We start from the raw sequence: 11,474 nt of genomic DNA, 5'->3' as shown, positions 1-11,474 counted from the left end.
AGATCTTAGACAATGTGATATGGCATAAGTAAATTTTGGAGGGGATGATAAATGGAACACTGACATGAGTGGTGGATGTTCTAATGGGTAAGAACCCTGGTGAGATAAATTGCTGAGAGTTGGGTAAGAGGGTCAGGCAAGTCAGCAAAGGAAACTGACAAGGAAAAATACATCTTTCCCAACTTTTCAATGTTGTCCACATTTGATTTGTGCCTCAAAGGAAATAAAACACCAACATGAAGAAGCAGACAATTTTTTAAAGATCTCAGTGACTTTTAATTGTGCTACTTGGACCAGAAAGTTATGAAGTCCTTCATGATTTTCCTCAGTGCATCCTTCACATCTTTGTTCTTCAGACTATAGATCCAGGGGTTTAGCATAGGGATGATTGTGGTATAGATCACTGAGGACACTTTCTGTTCAATGATGTTGCTGGTTGATGGAGGCTGACAGTACATAAGAATGATGGAGCCATAAAGGACAGCCACAGATGCCAGGTGAGATCCACAGGTACTAAAGGCTTTGGACCTGCCCTTAGCAGAATGGATCCTGAGGATGCTGGAGAGGATGAAAACATAAGAGGTCAAGATGGGTAGAGTTGTTATCAATGAGTTGATCACAACCAGAAGCATCACCAAAAGCTCATTGATATAGGTGCTTGAGCAGGAGAGCTTCAAAAGGGGAGGAATGTCACAAAAATAATGACTAATTACATTGTTACCACAGAAGGACAGTCTGGCTAGACCACTTGTATGAGTAATGGCTCCAAAGACCCCCATAGCATACACTCCTACCACTAGCAGGAAGCAGATATTCTGGGACATGACACTGTTATAAATCAGGGGGCTACAGATGGCAAGATAACGATCATAGGCCATGGCTGTCAGCATGTAGCAGTCAGCAATACCAAAAGTACAGAAGAAAAAGAACTGGGTCAAGCACCCTGAGTAGGAGATGATGTTCTTCTCTAACACAAAGCTCACCAACATTTTGGGAGTAATGACAGAGGAGTAGCAAAGATCAATGAAGGACAAGTTACTGAGAAAATAGTACATGGGAGTGTGAAGCTGAGAACTGATCCTGATAAGTAAAAGTAAGCCGACATTCCCCATCATGGAGATAATGTATATTTGAAGGAAGAGTAAGAAGAGGGGGAGCTGGAGTTCTGGCTGGTCTGTTAATCCCATAAGGATAAAGTGTGTCACCATGGAATGATTCCCTGTATCCATTGTCCTTTGAAATTTGAGGCAGGAATCTGTGGAGATGGGAAAAAATAGTGTCATTAGACAGAGGTGACTATTTCCCAATGTCTGCTGACCTAAGATCTCATGAATGATATAAATTTCTTCTTGAATTCAATGGCAGCAGTAGACACAAATACCCACATGTATTCATAAACTAATAATATAAACCTAGATTATAGCATTTAAGTCTAAGATTTGAAAGTAATTTAAATATCCTACAATCAAGTCAATACCAACACAATAAATTCTGTCTGCAATAAAAAACAAGTTTGATGAAATAAAGGGCTCCACCTAATTAAGTAATCTCACAACAAGTTAATGCATATAATATAAAGTTAATTTGTTTTTTCTATAGGATGAATAAGGTAAAACAAATTTATTTTTCTTGAGGACAGAATGATCAAATAGTATCGTAAGCAAAAAAGAAAAATTCCTCAAATGGAAAGATTTAGAACAATTATGACAATTTTGACAGATGTAGAGGAGAAATCAAAGAGAGAAAATGTAATAATTATTGAATTTCCTGAAAACTGTGAGAATCTAATTTCTACATTTCAGAAAAAATAAACTATGTGATAGCTGGATCATTTTCAATGGAAAATAATCCAAAATTCAACTTGTCAAGACATAAGAATATCAAGCTTCAAGACCATGATAACATGAAAATGATAATATAGCTGTTCAGACCAAAAGTCCCATGAATATGATGAACACAGAGACCCATAGGAAGAAATAAACTTTTACAAAGTAAATTCTATAAGAAGAATCAGGAAAACAATATACATAATTATCACAACATGTGAAAGAACAAACATAAAATAATTGAAACTGATTGATGCAAAATTATAATGATCAAGTTTGCCCGAAGAAGAAATCTGAGAAAGTGTCTTCTCATTTACTTTGAATATGTGAGAACTATGGGTATAGAACAAGGCTGTTTTTTTTTAAAGTTTTTGTTTGTTTAATTGAACTTTCCCTCTGATTCTCTCTCTGATTTTTATGACAAGTGAAAGGTTTTTTTTTAAGTTAGGAGGAAGAGTTATCTTGCAAACTGTAGGTGACATAAAAACAAATATTATCAACAAAATTTATTATAAAAAATAAATGCATCACATTCCAAAAAACAGGCAGTTCCATTTTATAATATTTTTTCCAGAAAATTGTGAAATCACAGAAAAAGTGGAAATTAAATATTTTTAGATTTCCCCTCCATTCCACCACTTCTAAGAGCATACAGAGGTGTGAAGTCATTGTTGTGAAGAATTTCCAGGGACAAACAAGTAAGTAACTAATCTGTAAATTCTTTTACAATATTTCCTGGGGCACTATGAAATTGGGTAACTTCTCCTCAGTCACAAATTTTGTATATATTTTCATGACCTCAAATCTGATCCTCTATAATACTGTGCCTCTCATTTTGAAATTCTCATTGCTCCCATTAGAATAAAAGCTGAACACTATTTTCTCTTTTTTCCCCTTTCTCATGGTTTTCCTCTTTTACTCTGATTCTTCTTTCACAACATGAGTAATGTGGAAATATGTTTAATATGGTTGTACATATATAGCCTATGAGATTGCATGTCATTTGTGGGGGCAGAGGGAGAGAGAAAAAATTTGGAACTCAAAATCTTATAAAAGTGAATGTTGAAAATTAAAAAAAAATAAAATAAAAGTATTTCAGCTCAAAAAATATATATATATACATCTTCCAAAAAAAAGGAATTGAAGTTGAAATGAACACTTTTCTTAACTATTACAAAAACATTTTTCTGGTCTTTCCTCCTCATATCTCTCTCTTTCCTCTAAGGAATCCTTCATATCACTTCCAGAATAAACTTCCTAAGTACAGACCTGCTCAGGTTGTTACTATTCTCAAACATCGTTAATGACTTTATAGTACACACTAAATAAATTTAAGATAACACTGTCTTTCAGTCAAGGTCATCCACAATTTGAGGTATTTGAGGCAGTTACTTTTCCAAGTTAATTACAATGAGTTCTAGAGGTTTAGTGGTGCTGGGACCCCAAGATCACAACACTGAAGTCCTTCCTGAAATAATTCGACCCAAATCTTCTTTGATCCAAAGACAAGGTTTATTAATGATCTGCCATATTAGCCAGACTCTTAAGGAATCTGAGCACCTGTGAGCTATTGGCTAGATTGTAAAAATCTGATCAGTGGCTGGATTATAAGAATATGAGTGCCTTAATGTAGAGAAGATGGACCTTAAATACAGAAAGACTTTGGGAGGGATCTAGGATTGGCCAAGTAGTCTTCAGGGACTGTGAGGTAATAGAATGCCAGGGACCTGGACTAAGTGTCCAAAGGAGAATGGAGCCTAGCTAGGATTAAGGGTGGGAAGTGGCTGGGACCATAGGGAGGTAAGCCAATGGAGGGCTAGGCTATGTTAAGGGTAACAGAATTGGGAGATTGAGAATAGTCACAATGAAAGGCCAGTTGATGGGATTATAACCTCAGGCAAACACCAGAGATTTGGCCATGTGAGAAAGTCCAGGGTTTTTCCTTTCTGGGGTCCACCTCTCAACCCCATCACTCCATCCACAAACAAACGGGACCCAAATTCTTTTGGTGTAATGGGCAAAGGTCTCTGCTTCTGAAACTGCTTCCTGCTGGCAAGGGGTGTAGAGCTGTCCCTGCCTCAAGGGGGTTCTGAAGAGGAGGTTGACTGGAACCAAGCACAGGCTGCATCCAGGGAATGATGGGGGGAACATTGGCTGGTACCCCCTGTTTGCTACCAACTGTACATGAATGGGCTGTAGTCTGGAACACACAAATCTTACAGAAAAGACTGCAGGGCCCAAATGACAGGATAAAACATTCTTAGCTCTGTTTGGATTCAGAATAATTCAGTTTTCCAAACATGCTGTATCAAATCCACCTCATAGCCAGACTCAGAAATAGCCAGGTGTATAACATTCATTTTCAAAGGAACATAATAAAGAAACTGAGTCAAGAGGATCCCATCTTAGACTGAGGCTAAAATTGTCCTCTCAGCTTTTCCCTGATGCTGATTTCCCACTAGCATCACATTCTTTTAGAGTAGCTTGTAGCATTTCTCAGATGGTGGATTATTGATTTATCAATGGATTACTATGATCCATTAGAAAAATCAAAATAAAATCACGAGCTTTTTTACCTTAAACAGCAAATTTCACTAGTCACAGCTTAGGATAATCTTTTCCAGGATTTACATCTCAAATTTAAATTTGTCTTTATGTAAAAAGCCAGTCTTTAGAGATTATTTCTGTATACTTGCAAATTCTCAGCAAGACAAAACTCAAACAAGCTTTTTGGCAAGTTTACACATTAAAACAATAATCAACAATAGCCAAATTATTTTAGCAGTAACCAAATTATGAAAAGTTGCTTGACATAATTCCCTGATGCCAAACAATTAGCTCAACATTCCCCAACACTTCTCGAGGGAACATGGGGAGGTCTGGTGCATAAAGGGAAAAGGGAGATGGGAGGCTTACCTAGAGAAGATTGGCCCCTCAAATTCACCATCAGGTCTCTTTCCAACAAAAAGGCCAGACAAGAGGAGAGCATGAGGAGGTAGTATTCAAACAGACCCTCAAATAGGCAGGGGAGGGGGTATGTCTGGAGACATCCCTTAGTTTTCTCTTCAATGACTGTGACCAGATGGGTCAAGGGGTGAGTAGAGCCAGAGTAATTGGTTAAAACAATTATAAAGTGGGTAATCTTATTTTCAGCCTTGATTTTTGCCCAGGACTCGGTGAGAGAGATGGATTAAGTGGGAGCAGTACCAAGCCCCAGGCTTGCCTGTCATTCACAGTGTTGAGAAGACTGGAGGATGGGGTACTGGGGGGTGCCTCCACCACTTTTACAACCGTCTGGGACAATCTTTCCTCTAATGTCCTTCCTGGTCACATCTTGGGTATGGTCCCAGAGGCATCAGTTTAGGGGGTTCCCTCTGAGAGGGGTGCCCTGGAGGGGCATTCCTTGGACCGGTGTGCTTCCTTGTGGCCCTCACTGCCTGAGTTGACAGGCTTCCTCTCAGTGGGCACCATGGAGGGACACTCCTTGGACCAGTGACTCTCCTGGTGGCATCAAAAGCAGGTTTCCTACTGCAGGAGCTGCTAGGAACACCCTTAGGTCTTTTCCTGGCCATGACAGCAGCCAATAATTAAGCATGTTCTCTGTCTCTAGCTCTTTCCCTTCTTTTTCTTTCCTCTGCTGCTACTAAATCTGTTGTTAAAAACTCCAAAGTCCATCCCCAGCAATTGGGCCTGAGGTGTTTGGGGTCCCATTGCCAATTTCTGCAGTTTCCTCCTAATATCTGGGGCAGACTGATTAATGAAATACATGCAATTGTATAGAATTGGGATCTAAATCCGTATACTTTTTAATAGCTTCTACTAGCATATCTTGGAAAAGGGCAGGGTTTTCCTTTTCTCCCTGAGTAATTTCCTTAATTTTTTGAAAATTTACTTGCTATTGAAATGCAGTTCTTAGGCCTTCTAACAGGCAAATGACTATATAGTCTCTCCCCTATCCTCACTCTTCTGATAATCCCATCCTGGGTTAGTAGTGGGAACAGCAGCTATTCCTGGGGGGTATTTTGTGGAGTCATTGCTAGCCAAACGGTCTCCAAATTTTTGGGTTTGTTCCCAGAGTCTTCTCTTCTCCTTAGTGGTATAACAGGTGGAGAAGAAGATATACAAATCACCCCCAAAAAGCTCAAATTGTAGGGAAACATCCTTAAAGCCTTCAGTAAACTTAGTGGATCTTCTGAGTATTGCCCCAGTTTCTCTTTGACCTGAATGAGGTCTGCAATTGAGAAAGGAACATGCACCCTAATTGTCCCATTAAGTGAGACAGGAACTTCCATTAAGAGAAAAAGCCCTGAAGGCACTTTGGGAACTGGGGCTAGGGAGGAAGGGAGATAGGAAGTCTCACTTTTTGTGCATGAGGGACTGGGGAATGCTGGCTGAACTGGACTAGCCTGCAAAGCCAGGGGATCTGGCTGGCAAGGGGAAAAATCAGCTGTCACTGGAGGAGGGGGAGGGGTCAGGAGAGGAGATACTACTGAGACTGGGGCCTGGGTAGTCCTTGCTTCAGGGTAAAGGGCCTGGGGAGAAGGTGACAAGGCAAGGTCCTTGTCTAAAACCTGAGTAAAGGTCGCCTCTGGAGCAGGGGTCTGGGGAGGAAATCTAGGGTAGGATACATGGAAGATGAACGAGGCAGGATACGAAGGGAGGTGGGCTAGAGGAAAAGGGAAGGTTAAACAAGGGAAGGATAGGGGCATGGAAAACAGGGGTGGCCAGGGGAGAATGGGGTGGAGATAGGAGCTGGGTAGGTGATGTTAACAGAGGATGGGAAGAGGGGGGGTGCTCTAGCACTGGGGGCCTTAAGAGGGTCATCTAAAAAGCCTAGTTGATCCCCATTCCCCATTTGTGGGGTGGCTCTAGCTATGAGCATCCTACAACCTTTTCTGAGAATGAGGTCACAAGAAAGTTCTACAAAAGTCATTATGTAGAGAATCTCCACCCATTTTCCTTCTCTGCTACAATATTGTTCTAACTCTGAGAGAGTATATTGATGTAATGTCCCCAAAATGGACCATTCCTCACAATTTTCCAGGTGATACTGAGGCCAAACAGTGTTGCAAAATGACACCAGCCTTTTCTTTTTAAGTTCTTTAGAGACACTAATTTTTTCCCCAATTTTGTAAAAGACATCCCAAAGGTGAATCTTTGGGAATTGAAGAGGATTGACCCTTTGCAGACATTGTGGCTGGAAGCCTTTCCCTCCTTAAAGGAGGATTTGGGAATAAACCTTGGGAAACAAACAAAAACCCCCCAAAAGCCCAAAGAAGTACCTTAGGTTTTCCCAAGTCCCTAGCACTGAGAGAATTGAGAGGATTGGGCCTGCACTTCTGGATAGGGAGTCTGAAGGTGTGCCCAGTTCCATAATTGAACAGAATCACTGGACCGAGAGACAGAGCATCAAGCTAAGTTCGAGACGGCCTCATAACTGTATGACCTAATAGAATCTGAGAAGTCAGGCTCAAAAAAACACTTCTAAGCCAAGCCTGGCTAGGTTCTTGGAAATACCCTCTCAACCTGACCACTAGCAGTTCAGGGGTGCTGGGACCTGCCTGAAATAATTTGACCCAAACCTTCTTTCAGCCAAAGACAAGGTTTGTTAAAAATCCACCATATTAGCCAGATTCTTAAGGAATCTGAGCATGTGTGCTCTATTGGCTAGATTGTAAAAATCTGATCAGTGGCTAGATTATAAGAATCTGAGCACCTTAATTGAGACAAGATGGACCTTATATATAGAAAGACTTTGGAAGGGATCTAAGAGTGGCCAAGTAGTCTTCAGGGACTGTGAGGTAATAGAACACCAGGGACCTGGACTACAAATGGAGCCTAGCTAGGATTAAGGGTGGAAGTGGCTGGGGCCATAGGGAGGTAAGCCAATGGAGGGCTAGGCTAGGTTAAGGGTAACAGCATTGAGAGATTGGAAGTAGCCACAATGAAAGGCCAGTTGATGGGATTATAACCTCAGGCAAACACCAGAGATTTGGCCATGCGGGAAAGTCCAGGGTGTTTCCTTTCTGGGGTCCAGATCCCAACTCCATCAATTTCATATTCCCTGCTGTGTATTTTAAAATTCATTCATTCTTTTGCTCCTTCATTTGACAAATATATATATTCAATAGCTGGTAATTTTAGAGCACAGGAGATATTATTGAAATTCACATAAGACACAGTGTCTTAAATAGCAAGTTTTTATTAAGCACCTACTATGTGCCAGGCACTGTGTGTGCTGGGAGTTGGAGACATAAGCAATGATGAGTGAAAAATAATCCCTACCTCAAAGGAGCCAGTACTGTACCTCATATCTTTCCAGTCTAGTAGGCATGAAAGTTATTCAGTAAACTTGGTTTCTTAGAAAGACCTTGGGCGAAGAATCTGGTTTCAAATCATAGTCCTGCTACTTACTACCTTTGTGACATTGGAAAATTAGTTAGCCTGTAAGAGCTGCAGTCTCCTCATCTATAAAAGACAGAGCTGGATAACATGAGCTCCAGATTCCTTTCCAGCTCTAAGTTTATGATACAACAACTTAATGAAATATAAATTTTTAAAATTGATGTTTCTAAGATTATTCTTTAACTCTGATAACTTCTGATAGACAGACTTTTAACACATTAGCATGAATATCTCAGCCCTCAGTTATCTTCTCTCAAGTTGATTATGATGCAGCCATAAACATATTTAAGATCAATGAACTTCTCAACCCACTACCCTTTGTCATGTACATCAATACTTCAGAATGCTGTAATTCCATTATTTTGGGTTCCCCATTCAGTGATTAAGATTACAGATGTGAGAAATGAATACTTCTTTCTTGTATTTAATAACTAATTAGTACCAAGGGTTTTCCCCTTTTCTACTTCCTCATCCAGAAACCAAGTAGCACGGGAAATCTCTCTTAAAGATTTACCCATGCCAAGATCATATCAGACAGAATTTCAAGTTTAGATTAATGGGTGTATTCCTGCTCATTGAGTTTACTCAGACAGATCTGGGGAAATGTTGGTTCCCCTTTTTGTCAGACAGGTGACATGGAAATGGATAAGTCTCTTTGACTAAGATTTGGGTGATCCAATCACATACCCCAAGAGTCTCATTTTAATATACCCCACTTCCAATTCTATTAACCAATCAGAGCTGATTGGTACCCCTCAAGAACATGTACTCTTCAAAGGGCATATATAAGCCCACTACCATGAGGGGTGTTTTGTCTAAGAGAGAGGGCCAGATGACCATCCTTTTATTAATAAGCATGTTAGTTTTATTAATAAAATTGTTAAATTACCCAGAAACTGTGTCTCAGAATTTTCAAATTTTCATACAGCCTCTTTTTAACTTATGTCAGTGGAGGGCAAGGCATTCAACTTCATAAAGTGAAACATGCAGGTAGCATAAAATATCTTTTAATATTGCATTTTATAAAATAAAATGTTTTATTATTTCTTCATTTATAATATCTTTGAATATTTCTCCCCTGCTCAGAATAATTCTCTTTTGACAGCTTTTGGAAATCTCTATCCTTTTGAATATATTGAGAAGATAGAATGTCTCATTCAAGGAATATAAAGGAGGCCATTGTTACTGGAACAAAGAACCCATATTAGGGTATAAGTATATGAACACTAGATTTGGGGCAGGTTATAAAAGACTTTGAATAATAAAAAGAGAATTTTATGTATGATTCTGGAAGTGATAGTCAAGTGCAAGAGTTCATTGAGTGGGGGGGGTGATGTAGTCAGTTTTTAAAAGGTCACTTTGACAATGGGGTGGTGGATGAGATGGAGTGGAAACACTTGTGACAAGAAGAGCAATTAACGGACTACTGCAACAGTTCTCTTGTGAGATGATGAAGACCTACCCAAGAGTGGTGAAATAGAGATAAGAAGGGACCTGTGAAGGCTGTTACAAAGGTAAAATTTACAGTCATTGGCAAAATACTGGATATGGGGATAAGAAAGAGTGAGGAGTCAAGGATGAAACCTATGTTGTGTACATGGCTGCCTAGAAAGATAGTGCCGCCTTTAAGAGTTTTTTTTTCCAGAAAAATAAATGGTTTGAAGAAATCTGGTCATATCCAAAGATCGATGTAAGAAATTTTCTCGCATTTATACATCTCAAGCAACTCATATATCTTATCTGAAAACTGACTCCATATTCATCAATAAGTTATTGTTTTCATGTTCCTTTGATTGTTTACAGATGCTTGGATAAAGTGGGATATCTCTTTTTGTGATTTCAGGGAACTGTGCCTGTTCTCTCTCTCTCTCTCCCTCTCTCTCTCTCTCTCTCTCTCTCTCTCTCTCTCTCTCTCTCCCTCTCTCTCTCTCTCTCTCTCTCTCCCTCTCTCTCTCTGTCTCCCTCTCTCTCTCTCTCTCTCTCTCTCTCTCTCTTTCTGGTAGGTCCCTAATCTTTCCTCCAATTTGAAATTAGATGACCAATTTGTGTATACTAGTAAATTTTTCTCTTTTCCTTAATTGATGCTATTCTGGGTCTAGTGCCAAAGCTGAAGAGGTATTATCCCAGTTTATTAAGCAATTGGTATGCATTGCTGAATAAATCAATATACTTAAAATTTGAGTATTTGTTTCCTCTTTTGTTTCATCTCTTACTTGCAGCAAGGAAGAAGCAAGCAGAGAAGTATGTCTGTCTGTGATCCTGCCATTCAAGGCTCACACAGTCCCGAGGGAAGGAAAAGCAAGCATGCAAGCTCTCTGCAAGGTATGAATATTGTATGCCCTTTTGTTTCTGCCTTGCAGAGGTTTTAAGCCCTCACAATAACTGGTGGGCCTTGACATCTACAAAATAAACACCAACTTGTCATGGAGAGCTGGAATTTTGAAATTAAAAGTTGGGCATTTATAAAAACTAATATTATAAAGCGACCTTAATTATTCTAACTGCATACATCTCACTAGGTTCCAGACATAGATGAAAAAGGAGGGCAGATGAAATAAGCAAGTGGGACCACTCTTTCTCTCCATCATCTAAGCATGTACAGGGAAGGGTAGAGAAGTGGTTTGCTTCTGGTCTCATCTCACTAAGTTCAAACAAATCATCACTGTGTGTCTCAGGCATCCCTATGCACTCTTCAGTTCACAACTACATTTTAGTTCAAGCATATGAAATTTGGTTACTTACCTAATTCCTGTCAGGATTAGAAGAGTCAGTGCACTGATGATGCTTTTCTTCAATCTCTTGTAATGTGAGAATAATTCATAAAGGTTATTGACACAGCAATTGTCAATGATAGGGTTTGATGATGATGATTCAACAATGGGATTGTTGGAAATTTCTGAAAAAGTAGAGGATAAAATAAATAAAACAAAATAAAAATAATCTTTTTCAATAAACTGTCAAGTTGAAGCATGTGAAACAACTACTTTTTCTCTGAGCTGCTTAATTCTAGGTGAAAAATATTTTTATTTGTCCAATGAATTCCTCAAGGAAAATTTCTCCAAGAAAATTAATGAGAACAGCTGGTCTTTCAATCTTTCTTCACTCCAGATTTGGTCTCCCTGGGAAAGAAGCAATTGCAGGAGTGTGTTTGTCTCTAATTAATGACATTCCTATGAGCATTTCTGGTGTCAAGAAAAGAACTGAGCCCCTTTATTGGTAGGGTGAGCAGGAGTCATGGTTAAC

General features: G+C 39.4%; 1 protein-coding gene across 1 annotated transcript; it reads right to left on the bottom strand.

Moving 5' to 3' along the window:
* Nucleotides 1-284: 284 nt before the first annotated feature.
* Nucleotides 285-1,229, bottom strand: LOC110207137 (olfactory receptor 8G3-like). Its single transcript, XM_020984715.2, has one exon. It carries the CDS (start codon nucleotides 1,227-1,229, stop codon nucleotides 285-287), a length of 945 nt encoding a protein of 314 aa, XP_020840374.1.
* Between the last annotated feature and the right edge of the window lie 10,245 nt (nucleotides 1,230-11,474).

Source organism: Phascolarctos cinereus, unplaced genomic scaffold (genome assembly GCF_003287225.1).
Source record: "Phascolarctos cinereus isolate Bilbo 61053 unplaced genomic scaffold, phaCin_HiC Scaffold_726;HRSCAF=1367, whole genome shotgun sequence".
Taxonomy (NCBI): Eukaryota; Metazoa; Chordata; class Mammalia; order Diprotodontia; family Phascolarctidae; genus Phascolarctos; species Phascolarctos cinereus.
Note: the sequence above shows the minus strand (reverse complement) of the source record. Positions and strands in the feature narration are given on the sequence as shown.

What these genes read in the sequence shown, in the direction of transcription:
- LOC110207137 (XM_020984715.2), bottom strand. Translation starts at nt 1,229, where the DNA reads ATGGATACAGGGAATCATTCCATGGTGACACACTTTATCCTTATGGGA.